This window comes from Nycticebus coucang, chromosome 2 (assembly GCF_027406575.1).
Source record: "Nycticebus coucang isolate mNycCou1 chromosome 2, mNycCou1.pri, whole genome shotgun sequence".
NCBI classification, from domain to species: domain Eukaryota; kingdom Metazoa; phylum Chordata; class Mammalia; order Primates; family Lorisidae; genus Nycticebus; species Nycticebus coucang.
Window position 1 is genome coordinate 5,267,846 of NC_069781.1, and position 18,949 is coordinate 5,286,794.

General features: G+C 40.9%; 1 protein-coding gene across 2 annotated transcripts in view; it reads left to right on the plus strand.

The window, feature by feature from the left end:
- Positions 1-18,949, plus strand: part of SETX (senataxin) — a 180,262-nt gene that overhangs the window by 126,423 nt on the left and 34,890 nt on the right. For both annotated transcript variants that reach the window (XM_053559070.1, XM_053559075.1), the window contains exons 18-22: positions 4,710-4,809; positions 9,601-9,774; positions 12,312-12,544; positions 13,658-13,825; positions 14,621-14,777. In XM_053559070.1, the coding sequence (XP_053415045.1) occupies positions 4,710-4,809; positions 9,601-9,774; positions 12,312-12,544; positions 13,658-13,825; positions 14,621-14,777 (832 nt within the window). The remainder of the gene's footprint in view (positions 1-4,709; positions 4,810-9,600; positions 9,775-12,311; positions 12,545-13,657; positions 13,826-14,620; positions 14,778-18,949) is intronic.

Consider the following 18,949-nt stretch of genomic DNA (forward strand, 5'->3'; position numbering starts at 1 on the left):
AAAATTTCCTTCTATATTTCCAAATAACACGCCTGTATTATGACTTAGTGACTTTTCAGTTTTAGGCATTTTCTGTTTCCTGCTTCGGGAGATACCTGCCCTTTCCAGCCCAACACTAAATTCAGGCTCTATTTGAATGTTTAAATCGCTCATTGTCAAGCACATCTTTTAATCCATGAATTTCTCTTTGTGTGGCTTAGGATAATTTTCCTGAGAACAGCTATTGTCCTTATCCTCAGGGTTGCATTTTCTTCTTCCCTGGGTTCTGTCTTTGTGTCCTGTGACCCATGTTATCTTTACTGGTCTCTCTCTTTTTTGTGAGTGAGGCACAGCCTTCGAGCTTCCCAAAAAAGTATACGTGAGGCTCAGTGCCTATAGCACAATGGTTACAGTGCCGGCCACATACACTGAGGCCGGTGGGCTTGAACCCAGCCCGGGCCAGCTAACCAACAATGACAGCTGCAACCAAAAAATAGCCGGGCGTTGTGGTGGGCACCTGTAGTCCCAGCTACCTGGGAGACTGAAGCAAGAGAATCGCTTAAGCCCAAGAGTTTGAGGTTCCTGTGAGCTGTGATGCCACGGCACTCTACTAAGGGAGGCATAGTGGGACTTTTGTCTCAAAAAAAGTGTATGTGAGAGTTAAATTTTTGAAACCTTGTAGATCTTAAATTTTTTTCGATTTTCTCCTATTCTTGTATTTTTTTCTATTTTTTAATCTTTTTTTTTTTCTCTCTCTCTGTTTTCTTGGAGGTCTTCTCAACTTTTCTCCCAAACTTATTAGACTTTGTTTAGTATATTTTTATTCGTAGTTTTCTAGAAATCTTGGCACTCTGAATTGAATACTCCTTTTTATAGAGTTCTTATTTCATAAAGATGGTATCTTTCATTAGCTAAACTGTATTAATGATAATTTTAAAGTTAGTTGAAAGTTCTCCTCGTTTTGCAGAGCTCTTCTTCCCCCCGTTGTTTTCTTTTCCCCTGTTACTTTTAGCATCTATAGTCCCTTCTGGTGATGCCTTTTTTCAGACGGCTGATTCTGGTGGTCTACTCACATTTAAGAACAAGAGACTAAAAAGTAGATTTTGAACATTGTTCTTTTTTTGTTTGTTTGTTTTTGTAGTTTTTGGCCAGGGCTGGGTTTGAAACCGCCACCTCCGGCATATGGAGCCAGCACCCCACTCCTTTGAGCCACAGGCGCCACCCTGAACATTGTTCTTAATAGCCAAGGCAGGAAAACAGCCCAAACGTCCTCCAGCTGATGAATGGATAAACAGAATGTGGTCTGTCCATACAGTGGAATTTTAGCTATAAAAAGGAGCTTGAAATTCTGATAACATGTTCATTGATGAACCTTGCAAACGTTGTGGAGGATATTACGCTAAGTGAAAGAAGACAGATATAGGAAGTTACATATTACACGATTCTATTCACATGTATTATCTAGAATGTGTAAATTTATAGAGATGGAAAACAGATTAGTACTTGTTGGGATGGGTGGAGGGGAGAATTGGTATTAACCTATCAGCAGTAGGAATAGGGTTTCTTTTGTTTTTTGGGTGTTTTTTTTTTTTTTTTTTTGAGACATTTTTACTATGTCAACCTTGGTAGAGTGTGGTGACATCACAGCTCGCAGCAACCTCAAGCAATTCCCTTGCCTCAGCCTCCCACGTAGCTGGAACTACAGGTGCCTACCACAACACCCGGCTATTTTTTGTTGCAGTTGTCGTCATCGTTTAGCTGACTGGCCTGGGCTAGGTTTGAACCCGCCCCACCCTTATTGCACGTGGCCGGCACTGTAACCATTGTGCTATAGGTGCCGAGCCTAGGGTTTCTTTAGGAATGATGGATAAGTTTTACAGTTAGATAGTGGTGATGGTTGTACAACATAGTGAATAAAAGCATAGTAGCAAAAACCACTGAAGCAAACGCTTCAAATGGTGAATTTTACGTTGTGTAAAGTGTATCTGTTTTAAAACATTTTATATAAAGCTAAATTTCAAAACAGGAAACCTTAAAATAGTTTTACAAAAATGATCCTCTTTTATCATTGCACTGTGGAGGTCAGATATGATCTGAAGGGTGCCATAGCATGGTAATACCTGACATTGCTTTTTATAATTTATAATTGTAAAGAATTCTATGTTTATGTGCAGTTGTATATATATTGGTATACATAAAAGATTAAAAAAAAACACCAGGAGCTCTGAGTAAACAGATAGGCTTGTTGACCATTAGGAAACCCTACCCTTATGTCAATAATTTAGTCTTTTTTTTTTTTTTTTTAATCTCTTAAATTGGAATTACCAAAAAAGAATCTTCAAATATTTTCCCTGGAAAGCTACAGGCCTAGTTGGGAGCTGATTGTAACGAGAGGACTGGATGAGGGTGTGAGGCAGAGGAGAGGTATCCTAGCACTCTGTTTATAAACATTTTCAGTACAGTATCCCTGTCATTCCTGCTGTCCCCAGTGTCAGAGACTACTTTATTCACTTTTTTAAAGACTAAATCTCTATAGATTTTTGCCGGGATCAGAGGATGGTCTCCCTTCAGCCATCCTTCTGGAAGTATTTATTTGCTTCCCAGTTAAAGTTCGATTTCTAGGGCTTGCTGAGTTACCATTTAATCCATCTGCTTTTCAGCTTCCAAAATTTTGATACTCCTCTCTCTTCTTTTTCCCCTAATTGTTAATCCTGTTTTTAAAAATCTCTTTGGTGTTTTAGTGGGATTTCAGGAAGAAAGTGCATGTGTTCAATCAATCTACCTTGAAGTTATCTTTTTCTTTTATTTTTAACCATACAATTTAAACAGTATTGTTTCAGCATTTCTAGTTTATACGGGCCAGTAATTATTAGCGGTATTAAGATACCTTGTTTGATTTTAATTCTTAGCCTTTCTAATAAGCTATGGGCTGTGGCATCATGTTGTAATTTGACTCAATTGAACTTTCACATTGCTAATGGAATGCTGTCGTGGCTGTAAACTCTGTTTACAAAAATTTGATTGGTATTCTATTTAGAACCTGACATGTAGTGTTTGATTATTCCAATGATATGTCTTATTCTAGACAGAATATAATACTTTTTTCTCTTTGTTGTACCCACTAGGATACATTTTAAGAGCTTTATTGAAGTATAATGTACTGTAACATAAAACTACAAGTGAATGATATTTTACAAAATGTACAGTTATACAACCATCCCACAACCCAGATTCAGAACATTTCTACAGACCCAGAGCAATCCCTTGTGCCCATTTGCAGTCAGTCCCCATTCCTACCACGAGCTCTTGGCAAACAATTGATCTTCTGTCTCTAGATTTTCTTTTCTGGAAATGTCGTATATATAGAACTACACAATACGTGGTCTTTTGCATCTGGCGCCTTTCACTTCATCATAATAGTTTAGAGGCTCATCCGTATATTAGTATTGCTAAATGAGAGATTTCATTGTATGGGTATACCACATTTGTTTTTTTCATTCACCAGTTGATGGACATTTGGGTTGTTTCCATTATTGTAAAAAAAAAGGGGGGGGTCCAAATGACCTTTTTCACAGGGAGCCTAAATACACCACTGCCATAGAGTATTCTGGACATAAAGTTGGATAATAAAAATGGGTTATAACTCGTGGACCAGAATCTGACCTCATTAGCAAATAACACAGATTCAGTGTTCTTTCCCCCATGTCTATAGCACAGTCATGGTGGAGTCTTAGTTGGTTAACTGTAGTGCAGAAGCAGCTCAGCACCAGTAGTCTCTGGTGATAAGTTCCATCAGAGGCACTGATGGCCAATTTATTTATTGAGACAGAGTCTCACTATGTCACCCTCGGTAGAGTACCATGGCATCACAGCTCACAGCAACCTCCAACTCTTGGGCTTAAGCAATACTCTTGCCTCAGCCTCCTGAGTAGCTGGGACTACAGGCGCCACCACACACCCGGCTGTTTTTTTGTTGTGGTTGTCGATTTAGCGGGCCTGGGCCAGGTTCAAACCCGCCAGCCTCAGTGTGTGTGGCTGACACCTTACCCACTGAGCTACAGGTGTTGCCTTTTTTTTTTGTAGTTGTTATTGTTGCTTAGCAGGCCTAGGCCGTGTTTGAACCTGCCAGCCCTGCTATATGTGGCCGTCACCCTAACTACTGAGCTATGGGCGCCAAGCCAATATGACTTACTTATGCTAACAGTCTCCTTGCTAAATTTGGGGGTGGGGTTGGTTCTCTGTATTTCTCTGTAATCCTCACAGGTACTTTGGCAAATTGGGAGGTAGGTATGGGCCCTTCTAAAACTGGCAGGATGACATGTTAGTGAGAAATCCCAAAGTTTTGCCACAAATCTAGGTCCTTTCAGACTTGTGAGGTGGTCTGATTGGGAAGCAGCATGTACCAGTATATCCCAGCAGCACTTTATCCATTGCTGGACGTGCTCTGTATCTGCAGCATGAGCGCAGAATCACAGGTGGCTCTCAAGCACACAGAAGGTTTGAGCAATTTTTAATTTTTAAGATTTTAGTTAAATAGCCAAATGTAGTTAACAGCTACTGAATTGGCAGGAGTGTGCTAGACAGTTTTATTAAATTGCCACGAGTTAAATTTTAGTTTCTGTCACCTCAGATTCTAGGTTTTATTGTTGCTTACCTTAGAAAATTTTGCTATTTAACATGGCTTTTGGGAGTGTTTTTGCTTTCTTAATTTGCCTTTTTGTTTTGTATAGGTGGCACAGGAATGGCTCAGCTCTCACAATAAAGAGATTTTCTATCGGTTGAATTTACGAAAATTTCCTGCTGATTATAAAAAATGCTGGGAATTTGTAGGTAAGATCTTTCTTATGCATCTTGAAATGTGTAATATAATAATTGGAGATTACCAATTAAGTGGAGAGGCCATTGTTACTTGAATTTTTGTGGACGTAGGTTTTCTAAGCTGAATTTGCAGTCTCTTGCAAGAATATGTTAAAAATCTTAATGAGGATGATTACTGGGACAATTATGAGTATAAAAAATTCATGGCTCCCTCCCACCACTCTGTAATTAGAATTCCACAAGCTGAAATGTCAGTGGACTCTGGAAATGAGAGAAAGGATGAGTGAAAGGGCTTGGTGAGAGTATTGCAGTAATGACCTATGTAGATTCTGAGTAAATCTTCCTGGATCTGTCTTTTCATTTCATGATTGGTCTGAAATCACTATTACGTACCAGTTAAATACACCAGACATTCAGAACTCTGAAAAGTGAAATGCATAAGTCCTCTTTTTATTCAACACCCCATCCATCCTACTCTGTGTATCCACTTGAGAAAAAAATGAGCATGTGTGTATTGGGGAAAATGTACTACATGTTCATTGCAGGGCATTCATAGGTAATATCAGCCAGAAATAAAATAAACACCCATACTGATAGAAGCTAATAGAAAATCTCTTTATTGGGAGAGCTCAGCCATTCCTGTGCCACCTATACAAAACAAAAAAGCAAATTAAGAAAGCAAAAATACTCCCAAAAGCCGTGTTAAATAGCAAAATTTTCCGAAGTAAGCATTCTCTCTAGAGAGAATTCCATTGACATATTGATGTATGTCTTAATGCCAGGCCTTCTACTCACCCATATGAAGTGTCTGTACTAGGAGAGATAGGATCATTTTACTTGTTACATTTTTCATTCATTCAGTTATTTGTTTGTTTATTCATTTGTTTATTTTGAGACAGTCTCACTTGTTGCCCTTGGTAGAGTGCTGTGGCATTACAGCTCACAGCAGTCTCAAAGTCTTGGGCTCAAGCAATTCTCCTGTCTCAGCCTGCTGAGTAGTTGGGACTATAGGCGCCCACCATAATGCTCTGCTGTTTTTAGAGATGAGGTCTCGTCAGGTTAGTCTCAAACCTATGAGCTCAGGCAATCCAACCATCTTGGCCTCCCAGAGTGTTAGGATTATAGGCATGAGCCACCTTGCCTGGCCCCTCCATCAATTTTGAAACTTTTTCATTTTCAGTTTCATTACTTGCTGGGTTTTTGTTTTTTGTTTGTTTGTTTTTTTGTGGTGACAGAGTCTTACTTTGTCACCCTTGGTAGAGTGCTCTGGCATCATAGTTCACAGCAACCTCAAACTCTTGGGCTCAAATGATCCTCTTGTCTCAGCCTCCTGAATAGCTAGGACTATAGGAACCTGCCACAATGCCCAGCTATTTTTAGAGACGGGGTCTTGCTCTTGCTCAGGCTGGTCTTGAACCAACCATTGTGAGTTCAGGCAATCCACTTGCCTGGGCCTCCCAGAGTGCCTTTTTTTTTCCTTTTCAGAGACAAGAGTCTTACTGTGTTGGCCTCAAACTCCTGGGCTCAAACAAGCCTCCTGCCTCAGCCTCCTGCATAGCTAGGACTATGGGCACTTATCACTGCACCTGATTGTTCAGTTTTTAACATGAGGTTTTCGAGGGATAGATAATTTTTAGGTCTGTGTATTCAGAACTACTGTATTGATTTTTCACAGTTTTGTATTATTGATGCTTGAACAGCATGACGGAGCACTGAAAAACCCCTGCACAGTTGAAAATTTGCATACAAATTTTGCTTCCCAAAAACTTTACAACTGGTTGTTGACCCAAAGGCCTTACTGATAACAGAGTCAGTTAACACATATTTTGTATGTTATGTGTATTGTACACTATATTTTCACAATAAAATAAGCTAAGAAAAGAAAATGTTAAGAAAATCATAAGAGAGAAAATAAATATACTCTTCACTAAGTGAAAGTGGATCTCTGTAAAGGTCTTCGTCTTTATGTTCAGTAGGCTAAGGAGGAAGAGGAGTCGTCCATCTTGCTGTTTCAGGGGGTGGCAAAGGTGATGAAAATCCATGTATAAGTGACCCTTGCAGTTCAAACCTGCTGTTCAAGGGTCAACTGTACGTCTAGATGCGATAGCCATAAAGCATAATGAAACTGTTTTAAGAGCCAAGTCCATCCAACCCTTCCCCATACACATCCATCTTTTAAATCTTTCTGCAAATTTATTTAAGCCCTTAGTGGTAAATTCAGTGTTAGTATTATTACTACTAGAGCAGATGCTGGCTGGAATGCACAGAGCTGGCCTCTGGCCTACCTAAAGCTTTGCTTCAGCCCTAGGAACTCATTTTTTTTTTTTTTTCCTACTTGGAAGAGCGAACTAAGTACTAGCGGGGGGAAGGTTTGTTGTTGCTTTGAGACAGAGTCTCAAGCTTTCCCCCTGGGTAGAGTGCCGTGGCATCACAGCTCACAGCAACCTCACACTCTTGGGCTTAAGCGATTCTCTTGCCTCAGCCTCCCAAGTAGCTGGGACTACAGGCGCCCACCACAACACCTGGCTATTTTTTGTTGTTGCGGTTGTCATTGTTTTAGCTGGGCTGAACCGGACTCAGACCAAATGTGTCCAGCACCCTACCTGCTGAGCTATGGCCACCTCCTGAGTACTAAGTTTTAACATTATATCTCACCCAACAGCCTACCATTAGGAAATTGGGGCCCTTTTTCCTTCTACAGGCAGTCCTTGAATTAGAAACATCCAACTTAACGTGCAACTCTGGCTTGTCAGAACATCAGTTAACTGGTTGAAGTGTATTTTTTGACACTTTGTTCTGTTCTCTTTATTTGTATATCTATCTTAACACCTATCCACTTTCTTAATTATTGTAACTTTATAAAAAGCATTGAAATCCTAAAGTTTTAAGCCTTATATAGTTCTGTTCCTTTAAAAAAGAAGTTTCTTTGTATTGTCATATAAGTTTTACAATCAACTTGTCAATTTTTTTTTTTTTTTTTTTTGAGACAGTCTTGCTTTGTCAGCCTTGGTGGAGTCCCTTGGTGTTACAGCTCACAGCAACCTCAAACTCTTGGGCTTAAGTGATCCTCTTGCCTCAGCCTCCAAGTAGCTGGGACTACAGGTGCCTGCCACAACGCCTGGCTAGTTATTTTATTTTTAGTTGAGACAGGGTCTCACTCTTGTTCAGGCTGGTTTTGAACTCCTGAGCTCAAGGAATCCACTGGGCCTCCCAGAGTGCTAGGATTACAGGCGTCAGCAAGCCTGGCCAATTTGTCGATTTTTAGGAAAATAACCTGCTGGTATTTTGATTAGGGTTGTTTTGCATTTAAAGATTAACTTGGTGAGAGCTGACATTTTATTTTATTTATTTTTTTATTTTTTTGTAGAGACAGAGTCTCACTGTACCGCCCTCGGGTAGAGTGCCGTGGCGTCACACGGCTCACAGCAACTTCTAACTCTTGGGCTTACGCGATTCTCTTGCCTCAGCCTCCCAAGCAGCTGGGACTACAGGCGCCCGCCACAACGCCCGGCTATTTTTTTTGTTGCAGTTTGGCCGGGGCTGGGTTTGAACCTGCCACCCTCGGCATATGGGGCTGGCGCCCTACTCACTGAGCCACAGGCGCCGCCCGAGAGCTGACATTTTAATAGCTTTCAGTCTTAGTCATTAAAGTTAGTGATTTCTCCTTTTATTTAGGCTGTTTCTTTTGGCAGCATTTTGTATTTTTCAGAGTATAGTGCTGGATTGGTGATTGGTACTGAACTTTGCCTAATTGTTTTGCTTGCCTTATTTTCTCAGTCCTGTTTAGTTTATGACTTATCTTTACCCTTTTGTTTGAAATGCCAACGAAGGTCCAAAATTCCTGTATGTATAGTCAGGCATCACTTATATTCTGAGAAATGTGTTGTTAGATGATTTTGTCGTTGTGGGGACATAGTAGAGCATCCTTACATAACCCTAAATGTGTAGTGTACAGGACTCCTAGGCTGTGCAGTACAGACTGCTGCTTCTGGACTACAGACCTGGGCAGTTTATTACTACACTGAATACTGTAGGCATTTGGAACACAATGGAAACTGAACATATGTCTGAACATAGAAAAGGCACAATATGGGCGGCACCTGTGGCTCAAGGAGTAGGGCGCCGGTCCCATATGCCAGAGGTGGTGGGTTCAAACCTAGCCCCAGCAAAAAAAAAAAAAAAAGAAAAGGCACAATAAAAATACAGTATGATAATCTCATTGGACCACAGGTATATGGAGTTTGTCATTGAATGTAATGTCATTATGTAGTACATGACTGTGCTCAGATCTGTTTTTATATTTTTTGTTGGAACTTTGAAAGGGGGGAGTAAACAAGAAAGTCTTTTGATTAAAGACCATAATGTACGTCTAGGAAAGAAAATATATTAACAACAACAAAAAAAAATTTATTTATTATTATTATTTTTTTTTTTTGAGACAGTCTTGCTTTGTCGCCTTTGGTAGAGTGCCGTGGCATCACAGCTCATAGCAACCTCAAACTCTGGGGCTTAAATGATCCTCTTGCCTCAGCCTCCCGAGTAGTTGGGACTACAGGCTCTCACCATAACACCCAGCTATTTTTTTGTTGTTGTTGTTAGTTTGTTTGTTTAGAGGGCCTGGGCCAAGTTCATACCCACCACCCTCTGTGTATGTGGCCAGCACCCTACTCACTGAGCTATGGGTGCCGCCCTGTGCTGTATACTTTTGAACTTAAGTACAAGGATTTGATTTCTTTTGAGTTAATCTTACTTAAAATAATTTTGTTAGAGTTACATAAATTTTGACTTCTTGTTGTTTTATAGTTTACCTGGAGGAAGTTGATCTGGCTAAACAGCTTCATCCAAAGGAAAATGATTTGGTGTTTTTGGTTCCTGAGAGACAAAATGGAGAGAAGAAAGATACAGAGAGAAATTGCACGAAGGATCTCTATGAATATTACTGTGGTTATGTTCACAAGTTTCGGCGTACTTCAGTCAGTAAGTAAATGACACATTAATAAATCTATCAGATACAAGCTCATCTAATTTCCCACCAAGTTGTGCTTTACCAGTCATGTATTTGATAAACATTTATAAAACATGTTTTTGCTATGTGTTGATTACTTACCATTTGGAGTCCCTTTTCTAGTTTTTCTAGACTCATCTGGAAAAGACCTAGCCTTATGATTTAAAAGCTTTCTTGTGAGAATCGCCTAAGCCCAAGAGCTGGTGGTTGCTATGACGCCACGGCATTCTACTGAGGGTGACAAAGTGAGACTCTTTGTTATAAAAAAAAACTGGGTGGCGCCTGTGGCTCAGTGGGTAGGGTGCCAGCCCCATATACCAAGGGTAATGGGTTTGAAACCAGCCCCAGCCAGCTAAAACAGCAGTGGCAACTGTAACAAAATATCTGGGCATTGTGACGGGCGCCTGTGTTCCCAGCTACTCGGGAGGCTAAGGCAAGAGAATCGCCTGAGCCCAAGAGCTGGAGGTTGCTGTGAGCTGTGAGGCCACGTCACTCTACAAGGGCAATAAAGTGAGACTCTGTCTCCAAAAAAAAAAAAACAAATAAAAGCTTTCTTCTGTAATGCCCTCTTCTGGGCACTTTCCCTTCATCTGTCATTGTGTCTGTTAAAACCATCTGTTAACCACTTGCAAGCCATCTGTTTGTTGTATCTTAAATTGCATTTCAACCTTGGTTTTGTGGCTAATTACTAATGAAAATACAAAACATAAATCTCATTGTAAGGTAGCTTGAGGAATCTACTAGGTTTATTATTTGTTTGTTTATTTTTAACTTGGACAACTCTGGAAGTAATCTACTGTTTATATCACTCTCATCCACTAGATTATAGGGACTTGTCTCCCTGAGGTAGGGCCAGACCCAGTGTCTCAGGCCCGTAATCCTAGCACTTTGGGAGGCCACATTGGAAAGATTCTTTGAGGCCAGGAGTTTGAGACCAGCCTGAGCAACATAGTAAGACCTTGTCTGTACAAAAAAATAGAAAAGTTAGTGAGGTTTTAGTGACAGCTACTTGGGAGAATGAGGCAAGAGAATTGCCTAAGCCCAAGAGCTGGAGGTTGCTGTGAGCTGTGACGCCACAGTACTCTACCGAGGGTGACATAGTGAGACTCTGTTTCAAAAAAAAGAGAGTCCCATGCCGAGGGTGGCGGGTTCAAACCCAGCCCCGGCCAAACTGCAACCAAAAAATAGCCGGGCGTTGTGGCAGGCGCCTGTAGTCCCAGCTACTCTGGAGGCTGAGGCAAGAGAATCGCTTTAGCCCAGGAGTTGGAGGTTGCTGTGAGCCGTGTGACGCCACAGCACTCTACCCAAGGGCGGTACAGTGAGACTCTTGTCTCTACAAAAAAAAAGAGAGTCCCGGCAAGGCTAAATGGCCTATTCTGTGCTTTTGGCTCTTCCAAACTATAACATTTGCCAGATTTATAGTTGTAAGGCAGTTTCCTTCCCAGAATTCATTTATGGGTGAAAACTATCCGATGTCTCCATTTGGAGACCTGCTAGATACTCCATACCTACTAATCCAAAAGTGAACGCTTGATTTTCTGCCTGACATCTACTCTTCCTTTAGTTTTTCCCATCTTGTTAAGTGGAGCCTCTATTCTTTAAGTCGCTCAGTCCAAAAACCTTGGGATCATATCCGTGATGCTTACTTTCTCTCTTATCCTATAGCTAAATTGTCAGCAAATCCTTTTGACCCATCCTTCTACAATCCCTGCTTCTACATCCTGGCCCAGGCTACCGTTAGCTTTCACCTAGATTACTGAAGTAGCCTTGTATGTGGTCTTTTTGTATCTGCACTTTTATCCATTGCAGTTTATTCTTTGTTCTGAATAAGAGTGATTTGTTTAATGTGTAAGGTGGAGCTTGTTACTTCCCTACACGCAGCGGCCCTGTGGCTTTCTGCCTGACTCTGAATAGTGTTCACGGTCATTACTGTGGTCTGTGGAACCCTTTAAAATATAGGCCCATGTCACTGTGAATTGCCTGGCACTCCTCCCCCTACTTTCCCTTCCAGCTAGTCTGGCCTTCCCCCTTACTTGTAAAGTACTTCTGACACACCTCTGCCTTACAATCTCTGTGGTTGTTGATTGTCTGACACACCTCTGCCTTACAGTCTCTGTGGTTGTTGATTGTCTGTCTGTAGTGCTCTTTCCCCTTGTTAAGGACACAGCTTACTCTCTTCCGGTCCCTGCTCCAGTATATCATCAGGCAGGCCTTCCCTGACCAGCCTTTCTGCCTTCATCCTCCATCGCTTCTTTGTCCACTGTCTCTGCTTTCTTCATTTGTTATAAACCTGACTGACATGTGTATTTGGTTATGTGCCTCCCTATTCTAGAAAATAAGCCTTTGGAAGACAGAACATTGCTTGGTTCTTAGGAGGCGTTCAGTAAATAGTTATTGAGCGAATTTTTAAAGTAATGAATCTTACAGAAAACAACTTTGCCTAACCTTTTTTACTGGAAAGCATTATTCACTAGTAACTGAAACTGCTTTTTCTCCTCCTTGATAACAGTGCGTAATGGGAAATCTGAGTGTTGCCTTTCCATCCAGACTCAAGATAACTTGCCAGCCAAGTTAAATGAATTTGTGACGTGTATTGTAATCAGTTCTCTAGTAACTACACAAAGGAAATTGAAAGCCATGTCTCTGTTAAGTGGTCGGAACCAACTGGCTAGAGCGGTTCTAAATCCAAACCCCATGGACTTCTGTACAAAAGATTTACTAACTACAACGTCTGAGAGAATTGTGAGTGATAACAAGAACATTTTACGTCAGGATGTGAAGCTTCGTATTTTTAATACTACCCGCTCCTCTCGGTCTACAACAAAAGACATGTTTGCTGTGAATGCACAGTTGAATGCTAAGTTTCTTTAATATTGCAGAGTATGTAATTAGCTAACCTCAGGAAAAGGTGCGGTAGAGTTGAAGGTATACTGGACAAGCAATATTAAAATGTTAATGTTAGGTGATGAAGTTCAGGAGTAGGAGTTTCAAGGTTAGTGATGTCAAATTTGCATTTGCGTGATTGATGGAGGGCTGACTGGTATTGTTGCAAATGCAAAGATGAGTTGTTACCTTGTGTGAACAAGTGTTTTTCACTGGTAGAGGAGTAATAAATTACAGAAAGTTAGTGTAGAGAAATGCAAAAGAAAACTAATATTTTTGAACCCCTACTGTGTCCTTTCCTGTGCTTTATTTCAGTCATTTCTCACCTTTTTAAAGGAATACTAGAGTTAATGAATAACAGGCAAAGACTCAGAGAGGTTAGGAGTTTATTGACCTCGCTTGTAATTCTCACACCTGTAATCACAACACTTTGGGAGGCTGAGGAGGGAGGCTCACTTGAGCCCAGGAGTTCAAGATTACAGTGAGCTACGATTGGGCCACTGTTCTCTAGCCTGAGGGACAGAGTGAGACCTTGTCTCTGAAAAAATAGGAAATGAAGTTTAAACTTAGATCTTACCTTGAAATCCATGCTTTTTCCATCCTATCACTATTTCTTTCCTAACACATAGAATGTTTTTACTGCCTAAAGAAATGGAAGGAAACAAGTAGAAGGGAAGTGTAGATTAATGCGCTTCTTTGTGGTCATCATTGTAGAAATCACAAACAAAAATGTAGTCGTGGTCTTTGTAAATATATGAAGCCTACAGACACTTAATTAGTAAGTAATTAGCATTTTTTTCTAGTAGTGAAAGTGGCTTTTAGGTCAAAGGACACTTTGAAGTATTGCCCGACCATAACCAAAGCTTTTGTCTGACACACATTGGAGGACATTTGAATGGACGTTTTTCATTTATTTTCTTCTCCTGTGCCACTACAGAAAGAATTCATTCTCATAAATGTCTTTTTATGTAGATTGCCTACTTAAGAGATTTTAATGAAGACCAAAAGAAAGCAATAGAAACTGCATATGCCATGGTGAAGCACTCACCATCAGTTGCCAAAATCTGCCTGATTCATGGTCCACCTGGAACAGGAAAATCAAAAACTATTGTTGGCCTCCTGTACCGCTTGCTGACAGAGGTAGGTGTGAGTGAAGGCGCTGGTGTGGACTGGACCCCTAGTTGTACTTTCCCTGGATTAACTGGCATGTAAATAGGTGTCAAAGTGCCTTTCCCCTTCACTTTTGTGTATATTTTTGATATCGTATAGAACTGCATGAGAGGGGGATAGCAGAGAAAGGGAAAGTTACATGTAAAAAGAGTAGGAAACACTATCTTATGTAAAGAAACAAATCCTAAGGACTAGAATGGTGGTCATTAGGTTTCATTGTAGGTCACATCTAATGCCAGGAAACGATCTTGAATGTTTTTCTGGGCTCCATTTTGGTTAGGTTGAGGATTAATTAAAGTAAGTGGATGGAAAAGTGAGACTCAGAACAGTTATGATTAAAAAATGTGGGTGGCGCCTGTGGCTCAGTGAGTAGGGCGCCGGCCCCATATACCGAGGGTGGTGGGTTCAAGAACTGCAACCAAAAAATAGCCGGGCGTTGTGGCGGGCGCCTGTAGTCCCAGCTGCTCGGGAGGCTGAGGCAGGAGAATCATGGAAGCCCAAGAGCTGGAGGTTGCTGTCAGTCCTGTGACGTCATGGCACTCTACCAAGGGCAGTAAAGTGAGACTCTGTCTTCTACAAAAAAAAAAAATGTTACTCTAGAGTAATTTTAATAGCAATGTAAGGTATTAGTGCTTTCATTTATCTTTAACTTTATTATGGGAACTTTCAAATATACATTGATATGAAGAAAAACTTTAAAACTATGTACTAGACCTCACGGATACTTTTTTGGTGTTTATTTGGTATGTGTGTGGCAAATTGTAGACCCAGAGACGGGGGCATTCGGATGAAAACTCCAATGCCAAAATCAAACAGAACCGGGTCCTCGTGTGTGCACCTTCCAATGCAGCTGTGGATGAACTAATGAAAAAAATTATCCTTGAATTCAAAGAAAAGTGTAAAGATAAGAAGAATCCTTTGGGTATGTTACTTTACGTGGGTTTATTTGTTTTTCAGTTTTTAGTGTGGGCAGCTTAAATGACAGAGAGCAAGTCAATCCTGCTTGGGGCTGTGGCCCATATGAACTTGTTGACTCATTAGCAGGTATTTTATTGAAGATTTACCCTATGCCGGACTCTGTACCAAGTACTGATTTTTTTCAACAGAGAAGCCTTCAAGGAGACATACAGTCTAAAGAGGAGGAGGGCAAGTTGGTGGACAGATAGCATAGCTTGATAAATTCCACAAAAGACAGGGCAGAAGAGCTTGGGAAAGCAGTTTGATACAAAGTTATAACCCAAAATGAGTGGTATAAAGAGCAACTATTAAGGTCAAGTAAATGGAAATAATTTTACAATTTCACTGAAGTGTCCAGAATCATCTATGGTAATGCTCTTCACTAGTTCTACTGAAAAAAATTATTTCTTCCATGTATTTAACATCTCTGGTGGCACCCGTGGCTCAATGGGTAGGGTACCGGCCCCATATACTGAGGGTGGTAGGTTCAACCCTGGCCCTGGGCAATTTGCAACAAAAAAAATAGCTGTGCGTTGTGGCTGGCGCCTAAGTCCCAGCTTCTCGGGAGGTTGAGGCAGGAGAATCTTCTAAGCCCAGGAGTTGGAGGTTGCTGTGAACTGTGTGACGCCACGGCACTCTACCGAGGGCGATACAGTGAGACTGTCTCTACCAAAAAAAAAAAAAAAATCTCTAAGCTTCAGTCTCTCCACCTATAAAACATAGATAGCAGGGTTAATATCTGCCTCATAGGATTACTTCAAGAATTGCTGACACATAGTAAGTACTGACACTCAGCAGCTACAAAGGAGATGCAGGTTGGTGCTTAAAGCCTCAACTTTCACCACCCTCTACTATGCTAGGCTTTTTTTTTTTTTTTTGTCATCTAACCTCTGTTGAGCCTCAGTTAACTGCCAGGCATTATGCTAGACACTGGGGATACTGCAGTAAGCAGATCCAAACCCTTACTGTGTTCAGGTCACCCTGAAGCACTCGAGGTCCTCTTGTCCTGGTCCTTGTTTATCGAAACCTCTCCTCAAGTCCCCCCACCCCACTGTGTGTAGCTAACTCACTCCTGATTGGCTCTTCAGGTTTCATCTCAGACGTTGTTTCCCCTGAAGCCTGCCCTAATTCTCACACAGCTGAATCAAGGCTCCCACTGATTTGAGTCTCTGGATACCCAGGCTCCTCTTAACCTGCTCCTCCAGTGTTGGTGGCCTCTTAGTGCACCTCCAGGTCAGAGAAAGCTGCTCCAGCTCCAGTAAACAGGAGAAAAAGAGGAAGGAGGGGCAGAGGGAACATACTAGCTGTGCTTTCAGGAAAATCCCTAGATGCCACCATAACACCTCTGCCTATTTCCTCTTGGCCACACCCAGCTACAGAAGCACTTGGGCATGTCATCTTTATTCTGAGGGATCATGCGTTTTTCCTCTTAACTACATATGGATTACCTACGGGCAGAGTCCATTTGCTCTTAAAACTTACAGTACATTGTCAGTCTTCAACTCTTTTTACTTGCCATTACTTTTGTGAGATTGATGATTTTATGTATTATTAATTGCTAGAGGCCATTGTATGAGTGTACAATTTATTCATTATCCATTCATAATTTAGATTCTTTTCAATTTTTTATTCAAACTTTATTATAGTGAACATTCATGTGCATATTTTTCCAGCACAGGTATAAAAATGTTTAATGCCATAGATGAATGAATTATACCATGTAATACCGAGCAATAGTTAAGCATAGTGTTTTCAGTCGTGTCTCTTACATACACATACAGCTTCCCAGAGTAGTGCTTTTCAAATTTTGAATTGTACTAATAGATTGTAAGGTCAGTTTAGGGATACCAGGATCAGCATACTTTAAAAAGTTAAAATACAACAGAAGAAAATAGAAAAGATCAGCGTATAAGCAGTGAAGGTAAGTACAGATTGAGTATTCTTTTTTCTTTTCTTTTCTTTTCTTTTTTTTTTTTTTTTTTTTCGAGATAGAGTCTCACTATGTTGCCCTTGGTGGAGGGCCGTGGCGTCACAGCTCACAGCAACCTCAAACTCCTGGGTGTAAGTGATTCTCTTGCCTCAGACTCCCAAGTAGCTGGGACTACAGGTGCCGCCAAAATGCCTGGCTATTTTTTGTTGTTGTTGCAGTTGCTGTTTAGCTGGCCCAGGCCAGGTTCAAACCCGCCAGTCTTGGTGTATGTGGCTGGTACTGTTAACCACTGTCCTACGGGTGCCGGGCCCAGATTGAGTATTTCTAATCTGAAATATGAAACGTTCCAAAATCTAAAACTTTTTGAATGCTAACATAACACTTAAAGGAGGTGATCATTGGTGTATTGAAACATTTTAGATTTTTTATCTTCGGATTAGGCATAATCAACTAGTAAATATAATATAGATATTCCAAATCTGAAAATAGCTGAAATCTGAAACACTTCTGATCGCAAGCATTTCAGATGAGGGATAATCAACCTTTATTTTATGAAATTTGTTTCAGTTGTGAGGTGTGTGTGAGTATGCTGGGTTTTGGTGTAAAGTGTACTTCATAACATAGGTTATTAAAAGTGTTTGTAAAAACACTGGTTTCTAGCATATATCCAGAAGTGAAAATGCGGTGTGGAAGGTTTTGTCTATCTTCAGTTTTCTAGGTAGTGCCAAGTTCTTCTTGAAAGTGGTTGTACCACTTTACACTCCTAAGAGCAGGCCCTGTGCAGTGTGCAGTGATGCAGTTTGGTTTTTGTTTTGTTTTTGCGGTTTTGGCCGGGGCTGGGTTTGAACCTGCCACCTCCGGCATATGGGGCCGACACCCTACTCCTTTGCACCCGGTTTTTGTTTTGTTTTTTCTTCTTCCCACTTCCTTTCATATGTCAGTGCAATTTTGCTTGTCTCTGGGCAGCATGAGGTTAAGCACCTTTTCAAGTGTGTTGACTCCACAGCAGGGCCAGGACTAGGAAGAAGCAAGGGAGTTGTCTAGGTTGGATTTTTTAAATTAGCACTGATACCTTCTGAGTGGAGAGAGCTTTTTCTCTTTCCATTACTTTCATTTTCACTTCTTTATACTACTTCTAGTGGTCTGGGGTATCCTTTAAGGAAATGCCTCAAACATCTCCCTATTGAGTATGTTTCTGGGTTTTGTTTATACCCTTTATCAGTTTGAAGAGTTTCTTTCTCATTAGGGTTCTTACCATAAATAGGTGTAGAATTTTATTGCACTTTTTTGCTTTCATTGAAATAGTAATGAAGTTTCCTTTTCCTTTATTCTGTTAATAATTATAAATTACAGAGTTTTTCTGATGTTAAACTATCTTGAAGTTGACCTTAGTCTAGGAATTAATCCTGTATTACTATTTTGTTGTTGTTGTTTTGGTTTCATTGAGGGTAAAAAGTGTATTACTATTTTTTAACACATTGCTAAATTGCTAATGTTTTATTAGTGTTCATGAATGAGGCCAGTCTGTAATTTTTCTTTATCATGACATCTTTGTCTAGTTTTAGAATTGAAGTTATACGGGGCGGCGCCTGTGGCTCAATAAGTAGGGCGCCGGCCCCATATGCCGAGGGTGGCGGGTTCAAACCCAGCCCCGGCCAAACTGCAACAAAAAAATAGCCAGGCGTTGTGGCGGGCGCCTGTAGTCCCAGCTACTCGGGAGGCTGAGGCAAGAGAATCGCTTAAGCCCAGGAGCTGGAGGTTGCTGTGAGCTGTGTGATGCCACGGCACTCTACCAAGGGCCATAAAGTGAGACTTTGTCTCTACAAAAAAAAAAAAGAATTGAAGTTATACAAATTTTCAAAAATGAGTTGATAGGCTCGGCACCTGTAGCTCAAGCGGCTAGGGTGCCAGCCACATACCCTGGAGCTGGCCAGTTCAAATCTAGCCCGGGTCTGCCAAACAACAATGACGACTACAACCAAAAAATAGTCTGGCACTGTGGTGGGCGCCTGTATTCCCAGCTACTTGGGAGGCTGAGGCAAGAGAATCGCTTTAAGCCCGAGAGTTTGGGGTTGCGGTGAGCTGTAACGCTACGGCACTCTACCCAGGGCGACAGCTTGAGACTCTGTCTCAAAAAAAAAAAAAAGAGTTGATAATTTTGTTTGTTCTTTGGAATGTTTTGTATAAAACACATTATTCCATGGAGG